At 37.2% G+C, this 26,974-nt stretch overlaps 1 protein-coding gene across 1 annotated transcript in view; it reads right to left on the reverse strand.

Annotated features, from left to right (window-relative positions):
* STK24 (serine/threonine kinase 24) overlaps window positions 1-26,974 on the reverse strand; it is a 151,659-nt gene that overhangs the window by 22,440 nt on the left and 102,245 nt on the right. The window contains exons 3-7 of the mRNA XM_056807367.1: window positions 25,732-25,788; window positions 15,556-15,664; window positions 15,005-15,162; window positions 5,785-5,970; window positions 1,496-1,641 (exon numbers count right to left, since the gene is read on the reverse strand). Coding sequence (XP_056663345.1) covers window positions 1,496-1,641; window positions 5,785-5,970; window positions 15,005-15,162; window positions 15,556-15,664; window positions 25,732-25,788 — 656 coding nt within the window. The remainder of the gene's footprint in view (window positions 1-1,495; window positions 1,642-5,784; window positions 5,971-15,004; window positions 15,163-15,555; window positions 15,665-25,731; window positions 25,789-26,974) is intronic.

Below are 26,974 nucleotides of genomic sequence, written 5' to 3' on the forward strand. Positions count from 1 at the left end.
GTCTGCGGCCAGACTTGAACCCAGGAGCTCCCATCTCTAGGCCTGACTCTCAATCCACTGAGCAACCCAGCTGCCTCCTTCTTCTATCTTTCTTACTCTGTTCTTGAACTCCTTTTTTGAGTTCCTCAAGAGTTTGTCATCAATTTCCATTGGGAGGGAGGGGAGTTTGAATGGATTTGCTTGTTTGTCACTTTCTGCTGTTGTTTCTCTATTTTGCTCTTTTTATCCATAGAAATTATGCAGGGTTAAGAGCTTTTTTTTGCTGCTGCTTATTTCTTTTGCCACTAGTAGATTGGGGCTCCTGCATGTTGATTGCTTTCTTAGGTTCTGTCTCGAAGGGCTTTGCCTTGGTGGTATCTTCCCTCCCATGTCAGACGCCTTAGTAAGGGCAGGTAATGTGAGGTTCTTTGTGGCTATCTTTCCAGCCCCTGCTGCCTAGCTATGTCCAGTTTTGTTTCTACCTCAGATCCATGCTCTACTGCCCCAGATTCTTTACTCTTCAGCCACAAGTCTAAAGTCTCACTGCCAAGGCCGGGGTAAGTCTGTGGTGCTTTCAGCCAGCTCCCAAAAATTTAGGGATTGCCCAGCCCTTGCTCTGATTCTGATGCCATAGGTGGTGTAGAGGAGGAATGATCAGCTTGCCCTTTCATAAGTGCAGTTTCACCCTCTCATACTGTGGGAATCCCCCAAATACTGCCTACCTTTCAGGTAGTGTCCAGTGGGAGAGCCCCTTTACCCAACAGATTGTGATTTTTGTCCTTTTGAGACGCCCAATCTCAACCATTATGGAGAGCAGTTTGGAATTATACCCTGAGAGCTATAAAAATGTGGATACCTTAGACCAGTTATATTACAGCTGGGTCTATTTTCCAAAAGAACAGGGAAAAAGGAAAAGAACCTATATGTTTCACAATATTTATAGTAGCTGTCTTTGTGGTGGCAAAGAATCTAGCAATCAAGAGGATAGTCATCAGTTGGGGAATGACTTAATAAATTATGATATATGATTGTGATGGAATATCAATGCACTATAAGAAACAATGAGCAGATTAATTTCTTAAAAACCTGTAAAGAACCATACGCGAGTAGTGAAGAGTGAAACTAGTAGGACCAAAGAGAGCATTACATATAGCTACAGATTTAATATTTGAAGATTAACTCATGAATGCTCACCTCTGGAGAATGAAGTAAAAAATAGAAACACAAAAAACATCAAAATATACATATTTGTTTGCCAGGTAAAGCCTTAGATGGTGTGGGGAGGGGAAAGAGGGTATGAAAAAAAGTTCTACAGAAAAATAAAAAACATCAAAATATTTCTTTGGGAGAAACCATGGGAATCAAATGTACTTCATGGTTAAACTTATATCCCTTTCCTAAGCTTCCTGCCCATCCCTGAAGCACTAGGCAGTGACAGCATGGAGATAAGGAATAAAAGAATGAGCACAGTCTAAAGGATTGGATGGTGAATAGTTAGCAGATGGAAGATACTCACGCATCTGAGTCTTCTGAACTAGAGTCATCTTGGCTCTGTTCAGCCTTCCATCTCTTGTACCTGTCAATCAGTTCTGTCAAGTAAGATGTTTTCTTTGCATTTCTTAATATAAACTTGTGTTTCAACAACTCCTTTGCTGTCGGTCTCTTGAAAAAAAAAAAAGTCAATAAGACAATGTTCCCTACCTTCTCCTATCTGAAGGTGCCTCCAGAATTCCTCCCTCTCACAACCTCCAATGTAGTCCCCATTACAACACAAGACTTTCTAGTTGAGCACACATGTTGTCTTTGTCGTGGTTCTTGTCCAAACCAATCAGAATTTATGAACCTATTAAGTGCCAGTTACTATGCTGAAGATACAAAGGAAATAAAAAGAGGGGCTAGTATAGATACAATATATATTCAGATCAAACTTAGATATGAAATGCATTGAACTGTAATTCAATGGTAAGGTTTATGCCAATTACTCTCGTTGCTTCTTTTTTATATTATTATTTAAAAAGCCTTGATGGCACAATTTAGAGGAACACGATGTCTTCCAAAAAAAATTCATATTTGTCTGTGTGGCCCAGGCCTACACTGTGCAAATGAAATCTATATTGGACTGGGAATTCTAACAAAAAAAAACTGCCAATTGTTTCCTTCATGTTCTATGCCTACGTTTGCTCTGTAGGAAAATACATGAACTACTACTGTGTTAAAAGAAATTTAAAAGCAACCTATATTTTAGTGTAAGCAATATTTGTCTTATTTCACATGACAAAAAAGGAAATATTTATTATATGATAATACATGTACAACCTATATAATATTACCAGCCTTCTTGGAGAAGGAGAAGGAGAAGGAGAAGGAGAAGGAGAAGGAGAAGGAGAAGGAGAAGGAGAAGGAGAAGGAGAAGGAGAAGGAGAAGGAGAAAAGGAGAAGGAGAAAAGGAGAAGGAGAAGGAGAAGGAGAAGGAGAAGGAGAAGGAGAAGGAGAAGGAGAAGGAGAAGGAGAAGGAGAAGGAGAAGGAGAAGGAGAAGGAGAAGGAGAAGGAGAAGGAGAAGGAGAAGGAGAAGGAGAAGGAGAAGGAGAAGAAGGAATGAGGGGTGGGGGTAGATTTTTGGACATAGCTAATGTAAGAATGTGTTTCTCTTGGACAAGCATGTTTTATATTTTATTATGTATTTATAACAAATCACATGTATATTAGTCATGTTATATATATATATTATTTGTCAGTATATATAAATAAAACAGTAACCTCCCCAAAAGCCCTCTATAAACATCATTTTCTTTTAAATGCTCATTAATTTCCCAGTAGCTTTTATTAAGAAATTCAGAAATCTGTCATGTTTTGAACCTTGTAATTCTAGGACCATTTGACTAAGTCACTTTCCAACCTATGCCTCCAAATGTCACTGATATTCTGAGTGTGTACATTCCCTCACAACTACTCAAGTCAAGAACTGCTTCATGTGAGTGCAGCAGGGTAACTCAGTGGATTGAGAGCCAGGTCTAGAGACAGAAGATCTTGGGCTGGCCTCAGAAACTTCTTAACTGTGTGACCCTGGACAAGTCATTTAACCTCCACTGAATAGCCATTACTGCTCCTCCACCCTGGAACTAAAACACAGTATTGATTCCAAGATGGCAGGTAAGAGGTTTTTTGTTTTTGTTTTTTTAAAGAAGGAATTGTTTCAGGTTTTTAACATAGCAACAATCATAGCCCAGAAGTACTACAAACCAAGGTCTGCCAATTGCTTTTGCTCCTTAAGAGAGAACAATGGGGTACCAATCACAGGGAGGGATGAAGTAAAATCCCAAATCACCAGTTGGTAGAAATGAAGAAACTACAATTAGGGTTAGATCAAACTCCTCTCTTAAAACAAATAACATACTTCATGAGAGTGTCATAATACTCAGTCTTGTGAAAAAGAAAGTATAGTGTTTGCAGACATACTTGACAATGCCAAATATCTTCTCTTTTCCCCATCATTTCCAGTGCTCTCACTTACATGTTGCTAGTTTCTTACCATCCTGCTTTACTCTCTTAATGATTGTAGAACTGTGCAGGTAAACAGCTGTATTAAATTTACCTGCCCAGTTCTTAATTTAATGCATTTTAACATACTGAATGGTTAAAATAATTAGTATCTATAATTGCTGATTCCCTGCAACTCAACAAAGAAAATAGCAATCTTATAAGATTGATCATGTCTAGAACTAAACAATTTAGAGTACATTACCAGAAGAACAGATAGAGAAATTGTACTTTCTGCTTTATCAATTCTGTGAGCTCACAGTTCCTTCTAGTCTCTGGCAAGGTGTTAGCACATTCTAATATCAGTGATATAATCCACACTTTACATCTTAAGATAGAAGTCAATGAGAAAATGAAGATCACCTTTCTTTTACAAGTAAGCTAAAAACTCAGAAAACACTAAAAATGGAAATGGCATGTGTATTATGGAAATGACTCCTACTTTTGGAGTCAGAGAACCTAGCTCTATTACTCACTACTGACGTTAATCTAGGTAGGTCACTTAACCTCTCTTAGACCTCAGTATCCCTTTCTATAAAATGAAGGAGTCAGACTAGGTGAACACTAAAATCTCTTTCAGCTCTAAATCCTATGATCCTATGTTGCTAAACCCCAAACTCCACCTCTTGAAATTTACCCTAGGATTTGGAGCAGAAACTAAGCCAATACTATGTAATCATCAGTGTTCTTTGGTTTTCCCACCTCTAATTACATGTAAATGGAGGGAAAGAGGCGGAAGGGGGCAGGGAAAGAAAAGGGGGAAGAATCTAACATATCCACCCTTCTAAAGGACAATTATTTTCAAGTTGTTGTTTTTCTCTTTCCTATCTCAAGCCAAACTGAAACTGAAAACAGTTATATAAAAAACTACTTGGCTATTATTTTTCACTTGCTTTAAACATTACTAAAACAATGTGAAAACTTCACAATTTTCCCTTGTGGTAAAACTCAAAGTACTATTTGTAGTATTTTCTATTTTAAATTAAAATGATCTTCCAGTCTCAAGTGAGGAATCCAAATGCAAGAGAGAAAAAGTATCAACAGGTTCCAGGAAAGGAGAACCTGGATACCTAGCCATTTGAAAGGCAAAACACACATGAACACAATTTTCGTGTGCAAATCAGTTACACAAATTGGGTAGAAAACAAAAATCAGTATGTGACAAAGTCTTTAGTAATAGTAGCAGATAGAAATGGAAAGAAAATAGTATTAGGCCTGAAGGTGTTCTAAACCTGTCAGTAATTAAACTGGTTGATGAGGATGTGTCTGAAAACTTATTAAATAGCAATGCTTTCCAGGAGATAAAAAATGCCAATGTTTCTTACTTGACTAACATAGGTCTCATTCATAGGCTTTAAATTTTGCCTTCTATTAAATATTAAAGGAGACCAACCCTTTAAAAGGGGAGGAAGGTATCCTTTAAATCTCTTCTTCTTATTCAGGTAATAAGCAACAGAAAAGATGGAAAAAGCCCTGGATTTGGAGGCAAAGGACCTGGGTTCAAATTGCAGCTTTTGAATTTGCCAAAAATCTAACCTTTAACAAGTCATTTAACTTCTCTTTTAGTTTCCTCATCTAGGCTATAATTTAAAAAAATCTAAGGGTTCAAGTTCTGAATCACAGGAACAATAACATGACAGATTTCTCTGGAAGTAGCAGAAAGACCACCAAGGTTTTGGCTAATATTTGCAAAGAACAGGATGAGCTTACAATTAAGATGAGAAAAGGGGGTACATTTTTACAAAAATGAAGAAATATATTCTAAATTATACTGTGAATAGAACTGAAATCATATTTATATTCAGAAACTCTTAAGAATAGAAGTATTTTAGCCTTAAACTTCATATTCAGATCCATTCTTCCATTAAAGGACATTTAATCTGTTTGGACAACTTAAGAGCCTGAGCAATGGAAAATTCACCTCCAAGTGATTTTTTTCCTGATTTCAATTTAAAAGATGGAAAAATTCCAAGAAAAAGTTTTCGAAACTCTTTTTATGCTGACCTTCAAACCAGTTTTTTGGTTGGCATGCCAATACCTGTAACACCCTGACATGACTACACCTACATTTAGATGAAAATATTTTCATGGTTGGCTGTGATTTCTTCCCAGTTCCAAACCGTCATTTAAAAATATTTGGATATCAGTACCTAATGGAAGTGTTTCAATACCAAATTTTCTCTGTAACTTAAAAACAAATCAAAACAAATTCTATCATCACGAATTCATTCTCTATCCTCCAAGAGTGACCCACTGGTAAAACTTACAAAGCTTGGTTCCTTGTTTAGACAGGCCTCCACAAACTCTTTGAGGGGTTTGCTGTAGTTCCCTTCCAGCGTTGGTGGATTGTTCTTTGGAATGAGGAATAACACCTTCATTGGGTGTAGCTCTGAATGAGGAGGTTCGCCTTTAGCCAGCTCTATTGCTGTTATGCCCAGAGACCAGATATCTGCCTGCAACACAACACAATCTTTAGGGACCAAGAGTAGAATTACATGAATAACATTTTCATTCTGTGCAGAGAAGTAACTTGAGAAAATACATATGAACAGTGTGCTAAAGCTTGGAAAGTACTAATAGTTGTCTACTGATCAGCTCAACAAAGACAATTCAGTTAAGCAAACACATCAGATCCCCCTGGCTTAATCCTGGACACAGAATTTTAAGAAGGTAAATGATGAGTTGCATGAAGTCCCAAGGAGGGCAACCAGAATAGCAAGGGTCTTCAGAACAAGGGTAGGACTGGATGAAGGGCAAGGGAGAAAATGACACTTGTCTCTTAGTATGAGAAAAGTTAAGATTTATTTGTGTCAGGGAAAATTAAGAAGCAATTCACAAAGATGAAAAATTTGCTTTGAGAACCATCTAATGGCAGATTGGGGGATTTGGGAAATAAAGAGATCAGAACGGGGCAGTTTTGTGATGCAGGATATTGAGTAATGAGTCTGGATACCAAAGGCAGCCCGAGTTCAAATCTGGATTTAGGCATACACTAGAGATGAATAACCCCAGTAAGTCATTCCGCTTCCACTTGATACAGTTTCCCACCTTCCAGGGTTGATATGGGAATCAAATGGGATATTTGTAAAGTTCTTAGCATGGTGCTTGGCACATAGTAAACACTTAAATAAAAAGGTTTGTAAAAATGTTTGAGTGTCATCTCTATAAATGTGATAACCACACATAATCTATTTTGCTACTAGAAGAAATAAATAGAAAAAGAAAGTAGCTAATATTGATCTTTGGGGAGAAGGGGTGGTAGGAGTGTGAACCATTGGTCTTGGTGAACTAACCATGCAAAGACAACGAAAAGCTTCAAAATTAAGGAAGAAGTTTGGGAAAACTTTCATGGGGGGAAAAAAGAGGCAGTTATAAAAAACCTTATAAGAACTAAACCTGTGATTTCATTGGTACAAGGTACTCCCAAGGTGAGGAAACTCTACCAGTGTAGGATAGTACCTTTCTTACAACTTATAAACTTAGCTAGTTGCCTAAAGCACTGAGACTTTATGTGGCTCAGCTAAGCCATTTCTTAAGCAATGTATGTTAAGCAGAACTTGAACTCAATGTTTCTGGGTATTCTTTTTACTACATTATGTGGCCTCAACAAAAGGAATAAAGTTGAATTTGATCCTTAATTGCAAAATATCAATTTTGGTCATTTTACACCAAAAATCTGTCATGCAGAAAAAGCAACTGAAGACTCTTAACAAATTTTCTTTACACTCTTTCTATAATTAGAGATCAATGGGCTGCTGGGAACTTGGGAGTTATAAGCTAGGGTTTCTAAGCCATCAAGACAATTTAGCTGCCTTTAGAAATCTATCTTCTGGTTCTACTGTTCTTCTGTCCCACTTGTCATAAATGACATTATCCAGAAACATCTTACTGTGCTCTAACCTACAATATAGCTTGTAGTCTTCCTCCCTTCTCTCCTGGAAAGAACAAATGTTCATATATAAAGACAGCTATTAAAGGACTTGATGTAAGCACAATTATACTCTTAAATGACAAATTTCTTTACACAAATCACATCTTTCAGGGGCAATACAGAAGTATGGAAAGAGCTATGTGCCTGCCAAAGAAGAGGCATGGGTCAAGGGAAAGGCACAGTCTGGTGTCAACAGACCTAGGTATTCAGAATTACAGTGCTGCCTGGTATTGCCTTTTTGATCTTTGCAAGATCCTTCATCCCCGGACAGGGATCACATTTTCTTAATCTATAAAAAGGGAGGCTGGGCTTGATGACCTCTACAGTTTCTTTCAGCTCTACATCTAAGAGTCTCAGCCCCAGGTTCACTTCTTAGTTGGTGTCACTATCCCTCTCTGAGCTATGGTTTCACCTTCTGTAAAGTGAGGATAATAACACTATATACTTCATAGAATTGCTGTTAGGATTAACAGAAGTAATCAACTGCTCATATACTTTGATTCAGAAACAGCACACCTTTAGGCCTATGTCCCAAAGAGATCAAGGAAAGTGGAAAAGGACTCACATATACAAAACAAACAAACAAAAAAACATTCATAGTAGTCTTTTTGTACTTGCAAAATGCTAGAAATGCTTAAACACATTATGATATATTAATTAATGCAGCTAGGTTGTATAGTGGGTAGAGCACCAGGCCGAGGGTCAGGAAGATCTGAGTTCAAATCCAGCCTCAAGCACTTAATAGCTTCTTGACCCAGGGCAAGTCACAAGTCACATCTCAGTTTCTTCATATGTAAAACAAGCTGGAGAAGGAAATGGCAAGCTACTTCATTACCTTTGTGAGGAAAATTTCAAAGAGTTGAACATGACTGAAATGGCTGAAGGCTATTGATTACAGGACTATATGATGAAATGGCTGGATTCAAGGGAAACTAGAAGACCTCTATAAGCTGATTCAAAGTGATCTAAGAACTAGGAAAAGAATTTATAGCCTGGCCTTGATTACATCTTCAGGACCTGAAGCTATGCTGCAATCACACTCCCTGCAGAAGTGCCAGGATCCTGGCAGTGGAATTGCTGAAGTCCTTCCCCAGAGGGTAATCCATTTAATAGAAAAGAAGCATTGCCACTAATTAGTTCTATGACCTTGGCAATTCTCTCCACTTCTTTGACTAGGCATTTTCTCTGGCTATACCCCATGCCTGGAATACTTTCCTGCTCTATTCTGATTATTGACTTCTCTGGTTTCCTGAAAATCTCAATTAAAATCCCACTTTCTGAGGAAGTCTGCCCCAAACCCTCTTAATTCTATATTAATTCTCTGTTAATTATTTCCTTTTTTCCCCCCTGTATATAGTTTGCTTTGTATATTTGTTTTCATGTTTTCTCCCACATTAAATTGTAGGCTTTTAAGGGGCAGGAATTATTCTTTTGTCTCTTTTTTATCCCCAGGGCTTAGCATAGGTTCCTGGCATACAGATAAGTGCTTCTCAATCACCAGATGAAGGTGTGTAATTAAGTGACCTCTTAGGGTACCTTTTAACTCTAAAATTCTATGGGCTTTTATTTTGAATTTACAAGTAGAACAGTAATAAAAAACATATTGGGAAAAAGTAACAGCAACAAAATAAATGAAACTAAATCCTGAAAGATGATAATGATGAAGCACAAACCTTAACATGAAATATGAGGAATCATATCCATCTTCTACTGCCATATCTTTTTCCAAGTATGGGACAGAATAAAATGTCAAAAATTTTCAACATAGTATGCTTTCTTTAGCTTTTCTCCCACACTTTTTAAATTTTTTATAATAACAAATGGCTTTCAAAGAAGGGGAGAGAAGGCTATATTAAGTAATGTGGGTGATATATCAAGCTCGATAAATACATGCATACAATGTACATAAATAAAATTAAGAGCAATAAAAAAGCAGGTAATTGGCAGTCCCACATCAGATTTGTATCACCTATTGTTGGCCAATTAGAGAATTCACATTCACCAGCTAGCATGAAACCACAGAATTTGACCTACCATGGCTCCTACATCCTCCTGAAAGGTAAGGCTTTGTGCTTTTTATGTATGCTCTATAGATGGAGGATCTTGAGCGATTATCTAGATCTATTAGTCCTACTTCATCACTTTAAACAGAAGAAAATTGAGGCCCCAAAAGGAAAAATCACTTATTATATCACTATTATAAGCCTAAGTAGTGAGTAGAGGTAAAACTGAACCTAGATCTTCTGGCTCTAAAGCCAGTTTCTTGACACAGTATTTTCTGATGGTCTTTAAATATGAAGTGATAGCTTTTCTCTACCTCTTAATGACAAGAACCAGCAGAGGTCAATAAAGGGTTGTCCAGCTTGGTGAAACTCAGTTCAAATCTTAAGTTCCCTTCTATGGATACAACTGTATTTGCAAGTGAGAAACAGAGACAGACAGACACACACACACACGCCAAGTACACTTAGAAGAGAGTGTAGAGATCATTGAGGCCAACTTTCCCAATTTATAGACTGATATGCAGATAAAGATATATAGCACATACACATACATCGATGGGAAGGATATGTCTTTTTCTGACAGAGCAAAATGGTACTACCAAGTATATCACTAAGGTCAACTTTAGAAACATATTCAAGCAATAAGGGGACAAAAAATTGGGGTATCCCCTACCTGGGCTAGATAATTAAGATAAAAATGCCTTTTAGTCATTTCAAAAAGAAGTCCTCCCCCTTCAGGAGGGATTAAACCAGTCCAGGCAATTAACTATGTATCAACTCCTTTTCATTTAGAAAATAAATGTTTTAAAGCTCTAAAAAAACTAAAGGACAGCTGCCAAGTCCTCATTCTGACTCAGTGGCCTACTTTCTCCATAATGAAACGTTGTTTATGTCACAACTTTCTGGGTTCTCTAAGTTCCCTTCCATAAGACAAAGACAATTGAAGAATTATTTGTGAAGCCAAAGGCAGCGAAGGAAAGCACAGAATATAAAAGTTAGTCCTCTCCAAACTTGGGGAAGCAGGGAAAGGATGAATTTGATTTTTAAAAAAAGAGTAGTTCTAAAAGAAGTACTAAGTGGCTAATGGACCAAGCGTATCAGTCAACAGAAAACAAATTATGCTATCTTCAAAATCAGCCACTGGTAACAAGTTAGTTACTTGGATAGCCCCCAAGATTCCCACTAGCTTATATGGGGATTCTCTGAAGGGGATAAGTTTACTAAAAACAAAGCTGAGAAGAGATGTCAAAAAGGTAGAGAAACAACTTCTAAGGACTATTCAGGTTATGAAACAACAATCTTTATAGAGTATTCCCTAAACCTCCAAGGCTAGTAGCAACTAGGATGAAAACTTTGGATAAACAAACTTTTGGAGCTTGAATTAAAACTTGATGAATAATCTAACTCTGGCAAAAACAAGAAAAGGTTATTGAGAACACAATAGAAAATTAGCAAAAAGATGTAAGGATAGGAGAGTATAAATGGTGTTTTAAGAGTTCTAGATCACAGAAGGGCACAGCTTATAAGTATGAGCTGTGTGCAGCTGAAGTGGAGCAGAGAAGTAAATGGTTGAGCACTCTTAGGAAGTAGAGGTAAGGGCATCTGAGAAAGCACCAGCATGTATACTGAAATCTTTAAATACAAATACAAAGACAATGGAAAGCCATTCAAGGTTTTCAAGTAGGTAAATTAACACAGTTCCCTATGTGAAGGGGAAATAACTGGCAGTAGTTTGTGTTAAGAGATTTGAGAGGGAGGAGACTTTAGACAAGAAGAGGTGGTGAAAGACTCAAGTATGGAGGCAGCAGTGAGAGTAGAGAAGTAGGGCCAGATGAGAAAGATTTACAGAGGTAAAAGCAATCCATGATAAGAAACTAAATGTAGAAGATGGACAAAGGGGAAAGGCTGAAGAAGTTCTGGGACTTCCTAGGTTAGAGGAAGATCTACTGTCATCTCAAAAGATCAAGTCAAGAATTATAGCTGGTGGATTACACATATACCTTCATCGCACTTTTCTTGTACATTTGTTCAACACCTTTCATTTAAGAGGGTAAAAAAAAGGAAATCCTTAGCCAGTTTAGGTGTTTATTAATATTTCATGTCCAGGAGAGGTCAGTTCAGCAAATTAGACCACTGTGCTCATAAGACCTGGGTCATGAATTCAAATGCTCTTCAGGTTAGTTAGCACCACTTTGTCCCATGGACACTGTTATATACTCTGGGCAGGCACCTCACAAATGCACACTAATGGCCACAAACAGAATGAAATCATAGTAGAGAGGAGAGAAAAATGGATATATCACCACTTAAGGGAAAAAATGGCCAAAGGAAAAAGCCTACAACCCGCACCATCCATATGTGAAGAATAATATATCATTTATGATAAAAAAAAAAACCCATGGGTAAACTGGAGTTTCTGATTATGTGTGGTTCTGACTCATACATACCATAAGCAGGCAGAGATAATTAAGGGCTGGCTTTGTCCCATCGCAATTTTCCTTAACTGTCTCCTCCCAACCCCCTGGGGCGGCCAGTGGCTTCACTTTGGTCAAAGCTTTGGCTTAGAAAGCATAGTCAGAGTGCTTCAGCACTAAAGGAAAGGCACATAAAGTCACCCTAGAGCCTTGAGTCAGATAACGGTGAAGCAGTGCAGTAAAAATGATTTGCTGAATAAGAAGAAATGCATTACATCTCTGTCTGACATTGGTAAGGAACTTATGGGAATACTGAGTGTGGTCAACTACTAAAGATAATGGGTGATGAGAACATCATTAAGAACATATTTCAGCAAAAGCATTAAATGCACTTAAATAGCAAATGTGCCTTTAAAATAATAAAGAGAAAATTCACTGAAAAGAAGATTGCCCATAATGAAGCAGACCTTCAAATAATAGTGAACATATCCATAAGGCAATGAAAATAGCACTTAACACCTACAAGAGTAAGATACTTCAAAAAAGTTCCTCCACAGAAGGCCATAATTCCAATTATTCATAGTTCTAATGAGGCCCTGGAGAACATAAACTATTTCCCATACCTAATAATTGCTCTCACAGAAGCCTGGCCATAATGAATAAATTCCATATCCCCTTAAATGTGTAAGGGAAGCCTTTAAATAGAAGTACTACATTTGAAATCCTAACGCCTCAGTCCTCAATGTGTCAGATGAACAAGGGGAACTGGCACTAATTCTGATGAAGTAGCTAGACTAGACCAGACCAAATATAGAGAACACAATGTTATAAAAATGAGATGATTAATTTTCAAAATATTTGGGAGAGGATTGAAAAAATAGATTTATATAATACCACTTTTTAAAGTAATTAAGATACCAAAAACTATATATTCATATGCTTACTTCCTCATACCTATAATATCTTTGTCAAAATGATCTCCACATAGATCAAGAATATACTTGATAAAAAATATGAAGAGAAGAACCTGGCAGATTTTTTTCAAGTGATTTCCTATAACAGTAGACATCTTTTAACCATACAACTGGCAGATTCCAAAATGTTTAAATATGAATCAGAAAAAAAGTATTTGATTTGAGAAAGCCAGATGGAAGTATAAAGATTCTCTTCCCACAAGTACATTACACTTACATAAGATTCTTTAACAGATAGAACCATAGATAAAATTTGTTCAATTATTTTTTTCATTATTAATAACAAGTGAGGCATAAAACAGGAAGACTGGTGAACATCATATGATCATAGATTTAAAATTGGAGAAGGATCTCAGAGACCATTTTTTATAGATAAGAAACCCAAGGCAAAAATGTATTTACCACAGTCATAGAGGATGGGTTATGTAGCATCTACCTGGAAAATGAATCTCTTACAGACCCCTGTGATGGGTCCCCGTGAAGAGAGGCAGGGACAAGAAGTCACCATAAAAGCAAGCTCCGAACTCCCTCAGAGTAGATTGTCTTTGAGAAGATAGTCTGAAGAGATTGTCTTCTGGAGATAGTCTTCTGACTGGGGAAAGTCTTTGAAGGAGTTTTGCCGGACACTACGGCTTGGATCATGGGCTTGGAGCTCGGCTTCAACTTACACTCTGATTCCTGGACTACTTTGTTAGGTGAATGAAAGGCTGACTCCTTCCCTAATTTTCCTAAAAGACTAGCTTCCATCTTGTGGTCCATGAGGTTACTCACTACCAGTCTTCCAGCTTGAGAGCTAATTATTCTCTGCCTAGATTAAGCAGACCCAGAGTAAACATTTAAAGGTTGATAGGATAGACAACCTCTCTAACGTCTTCACATTTCTGACTTTATTGTTTTCTCTTCATTTTGCAAATATTTGTAAATAAATTTCTGACTTGAGATATAATAAATATTGGTGACCACATAATTTCATAAAATTATTGTCCAACCATTAAATTTAACCCTTACACAATCAACCAATATCATAACCTTTAGGGAATCAAGATTGTGGGTAGTCTCTCTCTCTCTCTCTCTCTCACTCACTCACTCACTCACTCACTCACTCACACACACACACACACACACACACACACACACACACACACACACACGAGAAAGATTAATGGTGGGTATAATTAGATTGCTTCAATACACTACCAATAAGGTCCTGTCTACAAGGAGTGGCATAAAGGACATCACCAAAAAATGCACAATCTGAAGAGACATAGGCCATTTAGTAAAATGGCTAACATTTTGATGGCTAACAGATGTATCTTCAGGGGTGCATTGGTATCCAATGATTAGATGATCTCTAAAAGTCAAGAGCACACTGACTTGTTGTGCCCTTATAATTTTTAAAGACAAGAGAAAAGTCTCTATTCTAGAATATTAGGTAGGTCTTAAAAAAAAAAAAGGATACTTGAACAAGAATAGCACTGAATGAGAAGATAGGGAAGGGTCACATTCTGCACTCCAGAATGAATACTCTTATATGAATGGATCCATTGCAACACTCAAAAAATATGTGTTACTAGGAGAGAGAAGGATAATATTTCTCTGAGGAAAATCAATAGCTCTTGTACAAACTGAGATTCTCCTCCACAAGCTAAATAGGAAGTAGACCCAGCCACTCAAAATAACAACTCTTTTAAAGCACTTCTTAAAAAAAAAAGGCACAGTGGTTTGCTTATATATTAATAAGGCAACAACTATTAAATTTTGGAATAAATTGTAAACCAAGGACAAGCTAGCAGTAAAGCAAAGTAATGCAACCAATATCCTGAGAATTGATAGAAAAGCAGAGTTGAGACTGCAGCTACAATCTTTTTAACTTCTTCCCAGGATCATTTCACAAAAAAATTTAGGTCATTAGGTAGGAAACCTACCAGGTCTGAAGATTGGTCAATGCTGTTGAAGTGAACAGTAAGTTCATCATAGAGTTTTGTTTGGAGTTTTTTGAATGATAAAGGGAAGAATGGGGCTTTAGTGACCTACACTTTGGGGTTTCTTTTGGCTTTTTTGTTGTTTTTTCAAATAAATTAAGAACTACATATTATAGTCTGTTTCAAAACTGCTCTAAAAGAAGGTTTTGCTAGAAGTTACATCAAATCATATTCAGATATTACCTTTGAATCATAGGCAGATTGCTTAATGACTTCAGGTGCCATCCAAAATGGGGTGCCCACAAAGGTGTTTCTTTTTATTTGGGTATCTGTCAGCTGCCCAGCTACTCCAAAATCAGCAAGTTTCACTTCCCCTTGTTCAGAGAGCAGAACATTTGCAGCTAGAAAAAAACAAAAAACATGCACTGCCTTGTGACATCTTGTGTAAGTTGTCAAATACAATTCAATACTAGCCTTACTTTTGTTTCTCACAGCTGTAGAGCTGACATGTCAATGCATCTATAAAGATTCTTCATGGTAGTAGATCAAGTCTTACACATTTTATATGTATAAATCTTTACATCACATCACCCCCCTCTTCCCAACAAAAACCAGCAGCAATGCTCTGTACATGGCACATGAGGAAAAAATGCAGGGCTTATTTGCTGAAAAAGGATTCTGTTGAAAACAGAGAGAGCTGGAGAGCTTTGAGAGTTCATACTCTGACTTTTTCCTCACTGCCTGATAAACTACCCTGAATTTTAAGGGTGTAAAAAGCAATATGTTTTTCTTACCTTTGATATCTCGGTGAATTTTCTTTTCTGAATGCAAATAATCGAGTCCTTTCAGGATTTCTCTTAATATAGTAGCAATCTGAGTTTCATCTAGAGCACCAGGTTCTAACTATCATAAACATAAATTGGTTAGAGTCATTAAAATGACACTTTTAATCACAAAGTATTTTGACTAGGATGAGGAAAAATAATGTGACAGACTCCAGACAACTTGTAAACAATGATAATGCTAGTGATTCATGTCTCTACAGGATTTTAAGCTTTATAAATACTTTCCCAACAACAAACCTGGGGAAGGGATTATAGTCTTAGAGTGTAAGGCCACAAAGTTAGAATAAGTGAGAGGCAGGACTTGAGCCCAAGGATTCCTAATTCTAAAGGCAGCTCTAAATATACTATTCCACACTGTCTTTCAAGGAAGGTATTATTTCCATTTTCCAGATGAGGAAATATATCCATGGTATCTTTTCTACCTCAATAAACTTTTAACCAAAATTATTCATGGGAGGAGTCATGAAAGTAGTTCCTTTTTCTGCCCCAGAAAATATTTTGAATAGATTATTAATGGGATGGCTAGAATCTGAGAGGAAATAAAAAAATGATTTTTATAGTTATTGTTTCAGTGAACTGCATGATCAGCTATAATCTATATTAAGTTCTGACCCTCTACTACTATATCAGAGGGAACCAGGTAGAACCCAAAGGCCAAAAAGGCATAACCCTAACATATAAGCTAGAATCCAGGAAACCAAAGCACGTCAAGAAACTCAAAGGGCCTTTCTTAAGCCTTTGAAGAAGTTCTGTTGAATCCTATGTGGAAAGGAAACAAACACAAGTTCTGGACTTTCTGTCACTGTGTTGGAACAGGCAACAATGGGAATATTAGAAAGAGAAGAAATTGTCAAGACTGACAGTTGGTGGAGGAAGGGGCAACTGGGAGTGGCAGTGGGTCTTCTGACTAGCACCTCCTTCCTGGTGTTGGAAGTGGGAGGAGCTTTGGCTTCCTAGTCTAGAGAGAGTGCCTCTATTTTATTCAGCCCAAAGAGACAGCTCTGAAGATCAGAACTTTCTTGTTGCTTGCTTTCTACTGATATGATTTTGAAATTAAGAAAACTAGCACAGATATAGTGTAGACAGGAATAAGAAAAACCCTTCACCGGCCTGTGAGGCCTGGCCTCAGTTCCAAAGCTGATTAAGACTCCAACCTTAGGGACATCCCTCTTCCCTTTTCCCTGATACCTCTCCAATCCAAATTGGTTATTAAAATTTATCTTATTTGAATATCAGTCAGATAAGTGGACTATCTTTTCTGGGGCATAGAGAGAGTTGAACCTCAGGTCAGTCATCCAATTACAAACATTCCTTATTGGACCCCTGCTGGGCGACCAAATTCTGGGGAAAGGCTTGTCCCTCAGGAGGGTCTGTGTTTACCTGCTCTGGGGCAACTTCAGCTGTAATCCAGCAAGAAGACATAAGTGGCTCATTTCTTGGACACCCCATTTTGTTCAAAATATAGCCTCTCAGCAGGGGGCATCTCGCTCCTTTGTTTCAATGGCAGCCATATTCCCTCTCACCCTTCAACTCCTCCATTCCCTGCTACAAACCTTCCGTATCCTGTGTTTTTTTTTTTCAATTCCCCATCTTTCTTTTAAATATTACACCTACCATCCTTGGTTATCTTACAAAAAGGAAACATGGGTCTTCTATGCTAAATAAAAATATTTCTGCCTGTCCAAAAAAAAAAGCATGGTTTGCTGTGTTTGTAGTATATCCAAATTGGGGGTTAGGGTGGAGGTGTTAACCACACATGGTGGCAACATTGAGTTTAAAAGTCAAATATCCAAACGTTTAATCTATGCAAGGACAAATATCAAAGCATTCAAAAAACGAAGGCCTGCATGGAACAAATTGTTCACTTTTTGTGAACATATACTTGGAGTTACAAAAAACAGAACTTTGGAGAGGTTGAAAAGGGTTTAGGGTAGAGAGACAGGAGAAAATCCACAGATTTATGGTAAGGCTAAAGCAACTGAGTAAAATAATTCAAGGAAAAGAAGTTATTTAGTGCCTCTATTCCATTAAATTTGCTTAAGAACTGGTTCAACTATTAATACTTATCAATATTCCCTGTAAGGCAAATAGTAACTACAGACACTTAGCATGAACACCATACGATGCTAATGGTGACGACAACAAAGGACTTCAATTTATACAGTGATTTAAGGTTTGCAGAGCATTTTGCAAATATTTTATACTCACAATAACTTTGGGAAGTGGGTGCTATTATCTCCATTTTATAAATGAGGAAACTGAGGAAAACAGGCCTAAAATGGCTTGCCCAGTCATAAATATAGCTGGTAAGAAACTGAGACAGGATTTGAAATCTGCTAATTGCAGATTTGATAATCTAGCTACTGAATTTAGTGTTCTATGTGTGCTTTTGAGTATATATTGGATTTACAGGATAATTCACTGACCAAAAGGAAGTTGAAGAGCATAATATGGAAATTAATCAGAAATTTTAAAAAGGGGGGCAGGATGAAGTGTCTCAAAAAAACCTATTAATATAATAACAACTCTGTATCCATACTACTTTTCTTATAATTTGTGACAAGAATACTTTGTTCTTGATAGATTTTTCCACTCTGAGAATTATCATTTCCTTCATCTTCTCAGTACTCTTATTAATCTTGTGAAGCAATGTCAAACAAGAACTCATTTTATAGATGAGAAGGGGGGAAAAGAAAATATGAATGACTGGGTCAACTAGTCACTTCTGCAACCCAAACATAAAGAGCTTAGAAGTGAAATCTTCACTAATTGTATAAAGTTTTTTCTCAGAGAAACTAGACCTAAAACCTAAACATGGACAACACAGGCTATAAAACAGTAGATGAGGCTATAGGTTAGGGAGGGCTGGAGAAACCCAGCAATTCAATATTCATCTTCAACAGATTTTCCAGTATATTCTATATGTAGTAAGCAATGCCCTTACTGTATTTCTAAAATCTAGTAGTAGTCTATAGTATTGCACATGTATGAGCACATTTCAGCGAACAAAAAGTGCCTTAATGTCATGTAATTTTACTCAAGTAAAAATAGCATCTGCAGTAAAGCCAGAAGGAAATGAAACTAAAATATTCATTCTAAGGTCAAATGCATTACTGATAAATCCACAGTTGTGTGGATAAACATAGCCTGCTCTATTTATATACTTTATTTCTTCCTTCAAGGAAAACACCACGAGAGAGGCCTACTTTGTTTTATAAAATATGTCCCTGAAAAGTTAAGAAAATCAAAACTTTTAAGACAATCATTTTCTCAGTGTGGTACAGTATAATTTCACAGATATTGTGGCTTTTGTTTCTATTGATAATCACCTCCTTTCAAAGCTATGAACTTTGATAGTCACAGGGCGCCATTTAGCTGAAAACCCCATTTTGTAATTAACCAAGATGGGGCCCTTTCTGAATGTTTTGCTTGGGAGCCTAGAATTTCCACTTGCTAATTGTACTAACCTAGATTCTTGCATAATTTGATTTTCTTAAAGGAAGGTAAGTAATTTATTAACATACTTATAAGACACTACTCAAGTTGGCTTTCATTCATTCCCTTCTATAATTTCATCTTCATTTCACCTATTTATGAGTTTGTTGAGCAATAAAAAGTTGATTGGCTCCATTCTGAATATCAGTTTATAACAAGAAAGAAAAAAATCCTGTAGATAGTCATTCTATATCAACTTGAAATGCTGTATTTCTTTTGTACTGATGGACTTTTATGGTAATAAAAGGAAAAAGCAATGGAGATGAAAATATACAAAGATAATTGAAATATAAACTATGGTTTCATTTCCTACCCCATCAAACCAGATCAGAGCTACAAGAGGAAGGTGGTATAATGGGGAAAGTGTTGGACTTTGAATCAAGAAAACTTAGTTCAAATCTCGGCTCCAAAACTAGCTGTTATCACAAATAAACTCTTAAACTTCTCTAATCCACTAGTCTCCTTATCTATAAAATGGGTAAAATAATATTTGTACAATCTACCTCATGGTGTCCCTGTGAGGAAAATACTTCATAAGCCTTAATGTGTTCCATAAGTGTGAACTGCTGTTTAAACAGGAAATATTATTGCCTCATGGAATTTTACCTGCTCCTCTTTCCAGTTTCTGGTGAAGGTGCTAATTCTAATGATGAGTAAAGAAATAGCTAAGTAGCATGCAATCATAATGGAGGACCAAAGTAGCCTAGATAATATGGCCCTGAGTTGCCTATATGTCCTGTTGAATCAAAACATACCTTTTACTGGTATAATTAAAGGACAACATGAACTGGTCAATTTTTAAAATGCTTCTATTAACTTTATCTGCAGAGGTATTCAGAAAATACTCAAATATGTGGCTTATTAAAAATTAGGACCACAATAACAACCCAATTTTTTATGTAGTATGAAACAGAAAAAAAGAATACCTCATTACTGTCACTTCTATAGAGCAGAGCATCAAAAACGAGTTGGTCATGGTCACTTCAAACAAGTTTATAGGAAATCCTTGCCCCCACGAAAACATTCCATGCAGTTTTCTTCCTTTGCCTCCTTTAGGGAAGGCTATGAGATTATACATTTTTCAGTTGGTCACATGCGCTGACCTGAAGCTTGTGGCTAAGTGTGATCAATGAGAGCAGCAGGGAGCTTTCTCAATTAGACTCCCAGGCTGTCACTTTGCCCTTCTGATTGATCCACTAATCAGCTAAAACCTTTTCAGTCTCTGGTTTCAATCACAGTGCGTTTCAATTCACTGGCATTCAAAATTTTAAAGCAAAAATTCATGAACTCAGTAACTCCTACTTTATGAAGGCCTCATGTATTTTCTCAATACTGAAAAATCTCTAAACTTATTATAATTTTAACTAATAATTTGTCTGTCTGTCTCTCTCTCTCTCTCTCTTTTTTTTGGTTTGTTTTTAATTTGTCTGATACATTAAAATACCCATGTTATCTATTTCCCTCCGCTCCCCATAGTACAGAAAGCATTATTTGAACTCCAAAAAAAGTAAAACTGTGCCTTGCCTGTGGCCCACTCTTCTATTCTGGTTTAATTTCTTCTTTTTTGACATCTTTCTAGTGACTATGATGCCTCCAAAGATTTCAACGTGGAGTTTAAAAACTAAGTCAGTAATAGCAAACCTTATAGACCCAGAGTGCCCAAACTACAACTCTCATGCCACATGTTAGTCCCACCTTATCCCATACAGGGAGAGAGGAAGCACTCCCATTGGACTGCTGGGCAGAGGGGCAGGGGATGACAGAAGTGTCTTCAAGCATGGTGGAGAGGGGGAGGGGAGCAGCCCCCTGGAGCACACAAGCCATAGGTTTGCCATCGTGGAACTAGGTTAACATCCCAGCTCTGTTGCTTACTAGTTCTATGAACATGGCCACATTATTTCCCTGCCCGAGGTCCCCTTTTCTTCATTTGGAAAATGAGGGGATTGGAAGACACTTTCTTCAAGGTCCCTTCCAGCTCAAAACTACCATCCAATGAAATCCCACAATATTTATTAAGGCACTGAAGAAAAAAAAAATAAAATGAAATGAAAAGCAGTCCCCTACCCTAAGGAAGCTTTTATTCTACTGGATAATTTCACTTTAATTTTTAGGTGTCCATCTGAAAGAAGGGAAAGAAAATCTGGATTCAAGCTTCTCATGCCTGAGACACTTAGTTTCTGTCTATTTATATTTGCCGCACACCTCTGGTGGTATTCTCTCTGGTCTTGGGATTTGAGAATAAAAACTATAAAATTCAAAAAGGTGAGTGAATGGTCTTATCACAACTGAAAAATAGCATGATATAGTGGGGGAAAGTCTGAAATTGGAGTCAGAAAATCTAGGGTCAAATCCTGGGTCTACCTTCCTTTCTCTTACTAACCCAACTAGTCATCCATATCTTGACCTCTAATCCCTTGACCCCTCAATTCTATCCCAAGCCATCTCCCTTGCACTGGCCACTCTCTTCTTTTTCCCATCTTGACCACCATCAAAAAATTCAATTCTATACTGTCTTCTTCTCAAATTCCTAGTCCCCTCATCACTTTGCCAACTTTACTTTACCAATAACAAGGTACAATAGGTGGGATTATTTCCACTTTTTTTCATGGATGCTTCAAGATACTTTACTTTTACATGCTGCTGAATAAAAGCAGAGAATGTCAACACAACCATTTGGAGTAGACTAAAAATTTATTTTACATAGCTTCAACTGGGTCCTTACTACTACTACTTAATCCAGCTGTCCCCAGGATAGGAACATAGCATATCTGGTACAAGAGGAGTTCAAATATAGTAAAATATGATCACTCAAAAGTGTGAGGATAAGCTTACCCAAATAAACTACACAAAAAAGGAAAAACAAAACTATAGCTAATGGAAAAGAGCCATTTAACAGAACAGAAAATCCCTACCTAAAGAAACACCACAATAGATGAGAGGGTGATTAATGAAAAAATATCTGTCATAACAATGAAATATTAACTTCTAGTTCCCAAATTTACCCAGTATGTCTTATGACTACTACTATAGAAATAATAAAAAAATAAAATAGCAATAATAGCTCTTATTCATTAAACTACAAATTAGTTCTTCAGGCTCCCTAATATTTATACAGTGCTTTAAAGATAACAAAGCATTTTGTAGACAGTATCTGCCATTGAATGACAGTATCCCCATTTTACAGATTGGAAACTGAGGGTTGGAGTAGTTGACTTGTTTATGGTCATATAGCTTCCTCTTCTCTCACACCCACCCAATGTGTCTCTACTTTTGATGCAGTCTCAGAAAGTCCTAAATGAGGAGTGGTTTTGTTCTTGTTCAGTTGTGTCCAACTCCTTATGACCTCATATGGGGTTTTCTTGGCAAAAATACTGGAGTGGTTTCCCGTTTCCTTCTCTGCTGTAGATGAAAAAGGTTGTAAGTAAAATCTTTTGTAAAATTCAAGACTGCTGTGAATGTGTGACCTCTTCTCAGAACTTATTTTAATTTCCTACTGTAATAATGTAGATACTGAGGAGATATTTCTAGTTATAATAAATGAGATAATCTGGCTTGACTAGAGAGATACTAGGGGAAACTAGGTGCCTAGTTGTAATGGAGATAGAGATACTTCTGAAAGATAGATACTACTGGAGGGGATACTCTGGGTTTGCCTATTGATCACTACTGATGGCTAATAGATCAAGATATTTCCTACCCTCCACCCTTCATCTTCCAGTTTTCCACCCACGCCCTCCTGCCTCCATTCCCCTCCCCCCTGTTAGTCAGCCACCCTTCTAAGTAATTCAAAGGTGAACTGTGAGTTTTAGAGAAGATACTCTTGTTCTCTTTCTCAAGTAAGGAGGTTTATTGGGAAGGACAAGGATGGAAGAAGAGGTGAGAAGGATGAGGTTTTCCCTAATCTATATGGAAGGTTAGGAGGATTTGGGGAAATATCAGTCCTGTCACAGCTGTAACACAAGTCTGTCAAGGAGATATGAAGGACAATTGATTTTCTTCTGTCTTCTTCTAATCAGCCCAGTATATAAGGATCAGTCACCAACAGCAGCCACACCAAAGCCTCAGCCTAAGTCAGAAAAAAGCCAGCCTCTCCCTTGGTCAGAAACCAAGGAAGTCTCTCAGTTCCTCCCCTGGCCAGGCTCCAACTGACTTTCCTGGGAACATTCTATTTGGAATGTTCACCTTGATTGACAGATGACGTCCCCAGCTTTCTATCTTGCATGCATGAAATTCTCTCTTCCTTCATGCCTTTTCACATTCCCCCTCTTTTTTTCTTTTTAAAGAAATTTGCATCCATGAATTTCAATGATACTTACCTTTAATAAATTAATTTAAACTTACCTTTAATATATTTTTGATTGACAGCCTTTACTTTGTTTTGCATGCTTGGCTTGTCTTATAAATCCTCTTACACACTACCCACCTGCCACGTACCTGATTTTGATACAAGCCAAATTAATAACCTATTCTTCCTCCTTCCCATGTGTCATAGGCTATATGATATCCAGAGGAGCCAGTATATAAATTTAGGGCAAGGGTTCTAAATTTGGGGGTCTGTGGAAAGATTTCAAGCCATTCCTAAACTTATGGGGGGCGGCCGATGGCTGTTAATATCTTTATTTGCAAAAACCTCTATCCAAAATGGAGCATTTCTTTCAACTATTAAAAAATTTTGTTCTAAGGATCCCATAAGATTCGCCAGAATGCCATAGGGCTCTATGAAAATAACAAAATTAATAACTCCAGACCTAGAAAAACTAACTTTCCCATAAAAGGCAGAACCAGGTACTGCTAGCTAATATATTTGTACCAGGCATACACAAGACTCACTGCCATCTCCAGAAGTGTTAAAGAGGGAAGTATCAGGTCAGTGCTGGATAGCCCAAGCCCAGGGAAGAATACCTGTATGGGTTAATTAGAGAAGGCACCTGAAGGCAGTCAAATGTCTGTGGGTCAATGCCCAGGGAAGTTATACTGGGGAAACAACTAACAACTACTCACTTGCTGACTGTCAGAAACCTTGTAAGACAGCTTTCTTGTAGAGGTCTGAGATAGGTACCTAAGGAAGGCTGAAACTTCCATAAACAGATCTTTACTAATGACCTTGCCAAAAAGAATTTGCATCAGCTACAGATGTGGGGTACTCCTCCTGGATAAGATGAGTCTAGTCAACTGAGCTACAGGACTGGAAACATCAACAGTTCAGTCAAAGAAAAGATAAAACTGAGAAATGTCAAGTATCTGTGCCTGGACATCTGCATGAAAAAACCACGATTTAAGTTTGCTACAATCCTGTAAATTTTCCCTATCTTTGCAACTATAAATAAATCCCAGCCCCACCTTCCCCCATATATTTTTACATTTCAATCTAAGAAAAGTAGTGTAGTACAACAGGCATAATACCAGCCTCAAAGCAAGGAGACTGGTTCAAGTCTAGCCTCTCAGACTACTTACTATGTGACCCTAGGCAAGTCACTCTTAGTGCTCAAAAAGCAACTCTCAAAGACCTAAATAGTCAAGAACCTACACTGGTGGAGGGAGTATCTCCATCTCAGAGTCCCCTACCCTCATAAAATCATCAGTGCAGTTCATATCCCTATCAAAGTAAAATCCTTAAAAAGACCAAAGGAAGTCTTGTGAGTATGGCCTCCTGGCCATACTCTCCAATTCCAAAAAAATTATGTAAAATTCAGTGCAATGTCAGTTATAAGCTGTGACAAAAGAAATAGCCATGTCCTATGCACCAGTCTAACCAGGTATTTCCCATTATCTCAAGGAATGGTCCTTCAAAATTCTTCAAAATGATGGTTTTGTTTGATTTACTTTTGAAACATCATTCAGATAGTACAGTAACTTGCTCAGATATTATGGAATGATAGGATGTCAAGTATACGGAGGATGAAAATCACTATCATCATTAGGTCTTCAGTCAGGAATATAAATTAATAAAGTACTCTTAAGTCACCTGATTTGGGAAAAACTATTTTGAGGAATGGGTTCATTTGCTAACAACTGTAAGAAATAAATTGGGTTCAGAAGCAATATATTTTGGGAAATAATTGGGTTCAGTCTGTGTTAAAGTTAAATTACAAACTCCAGATTCATAGATGAAATAAAGCAAATAAGTAGAAGTTAAAAGCCTATTTTTCTACTCTAAGTCTGACCACGTGTTGATCCTCCCACATGACTCTCCTTCAGCCTCTCACGCTGCCATCCAGGGAAGCAGAGAGCAAGTACCCCCTCATACCCTTCTTTTAGCCTCTCTTTTGACCTGGACCTGTAACCTTTAGTTCCAGGTCATGTTCCTAGGGCTCTTTACTTGTGACCTCTGGAGCATTCTCATGATGAACGCGTGTGCAAATGGGATGGGTCAGACAAGAAGGAAGTTAACAACCCTGGGAGGAAGGGATTCCCTTTACAGGGTCTGACTATGACAAGCTATGGTAAACAATTCTGTTAAGAGCAAAGGGGTGGGGGTGGGGAGAAAGGAAGTATTCCCTTCTGATGCAAATATTACTATTACAAAAGGATAAGAGGAAATGGAAATTTAACTATAGCCAAAGCCCCCACCCCCCAAAAAAGTTTTCCTAAGAAAATGTTATATGAGGAAACTCTTAAGATTATATTTACCAGATCTAGTGCAGAGCCTCCACCAAGATATTCCATTATTATCCACAATTTGGTATCCTAGAAAAGAAAATACAAAAGCAATTTAAGAAAAAAACCAACAATAAAAATAAGGGCTTGTTTTTGAACATAATTTGGAGCTAGAGGATTTTATAACTCCATTTAGCAGGTTCAATTTAGAAAGGAATAAGAAACCATCACAGTAACTACTGAACAGTGAACACATTAAATCAAACCTAACAATAAAGCCTCTGCTAATTGGAGGTCAGTCTTCTAAAATTAAAAGGAGTTGAATCAGAGTACCATTCCCTTGTTAGAATTATGATCATATGAATCCCCAAACTTCTTTAGTTTCTTAATTCTCAAAAATGGTCAGATATCTTTTTATTTTTTTTAAAAAGACTATTTTTATAGAGCTGTTAGAGACCTGAGTGATAGAGAGCCAGGTATGGAAGCAGGAGGGTCTGGGTTTAAATCTGGCCTGAAACACATTCTAGCTGTGAGATCCTGGGCAAGTCACCCAGCCCTCATTGCTTAGCCTTTATCACTATTTTGCTTTAGAATAGTGGTTCTCAACCTTTCTAATGCTGTGACCCCATAATACTGTTCCTCATGTTGTGGTGACCCCAAACCAAGAACTTATTTTGGTGGCTACTTCAAAACTGTAATTTTGCTACAGTTATGATTCAGAATGTAAATACCTGATATGCATTATGTATTCTCATTGCTACAAATTGAGAGGTTGATAACCGCTGCTTTAGAACCAATACATAACAAGAGCTTTAAAAAATTTTCTTTAAAAGCAAAACAGCCATCTCTGAGCTAAAAGAATAAAACTGAAAACTGAACTGACAAAACTTTCTCTCAACATGAAAGGTTTTAGCCTGTTTATTATGCCAAAGTAAAAGAGAGGGCTAGATAGCTAATATCTACAAAAAGGTTGGTCTTTTTTTTTTGGGGGGGGGGGTACAAAACCAGGAAGATATTATGGTAGAAATGAAAGGAAAAAGAAAAATAATGTCTATATGGTATAAAAACAAAAGTTTATATAAAAAGATCATAGAAGGGAGAAGATACCTTTCATAATTATAGCTAAGGAGAAAATTCTAACCTAACAAATAGGTGATTATTAAAGAGAAATTATGCAATTTCCATAACACGAAATTGAAAAGCTTTTGTACAAGTGAAATAACCATAGTTTGAGAATTAAAGTGGAAAGCTTGAGAAAAATCTTTATAGCAAATTT

This window comes from Monodelphis domestica, chromosome 8, assembly GCF_027887165.1.
Source record: "Monodelphis domestica isolate mMonDom1 chromosome 8, mMonDom1.pri, whole genome shotgun sequence".
NCBI classification, from domain to species: Eukaryota; Metazoa; Chordata; class Mammalia; order Didelphimorphia; family Didelphidae; genus Monodelphis; species Monodelphis domestica.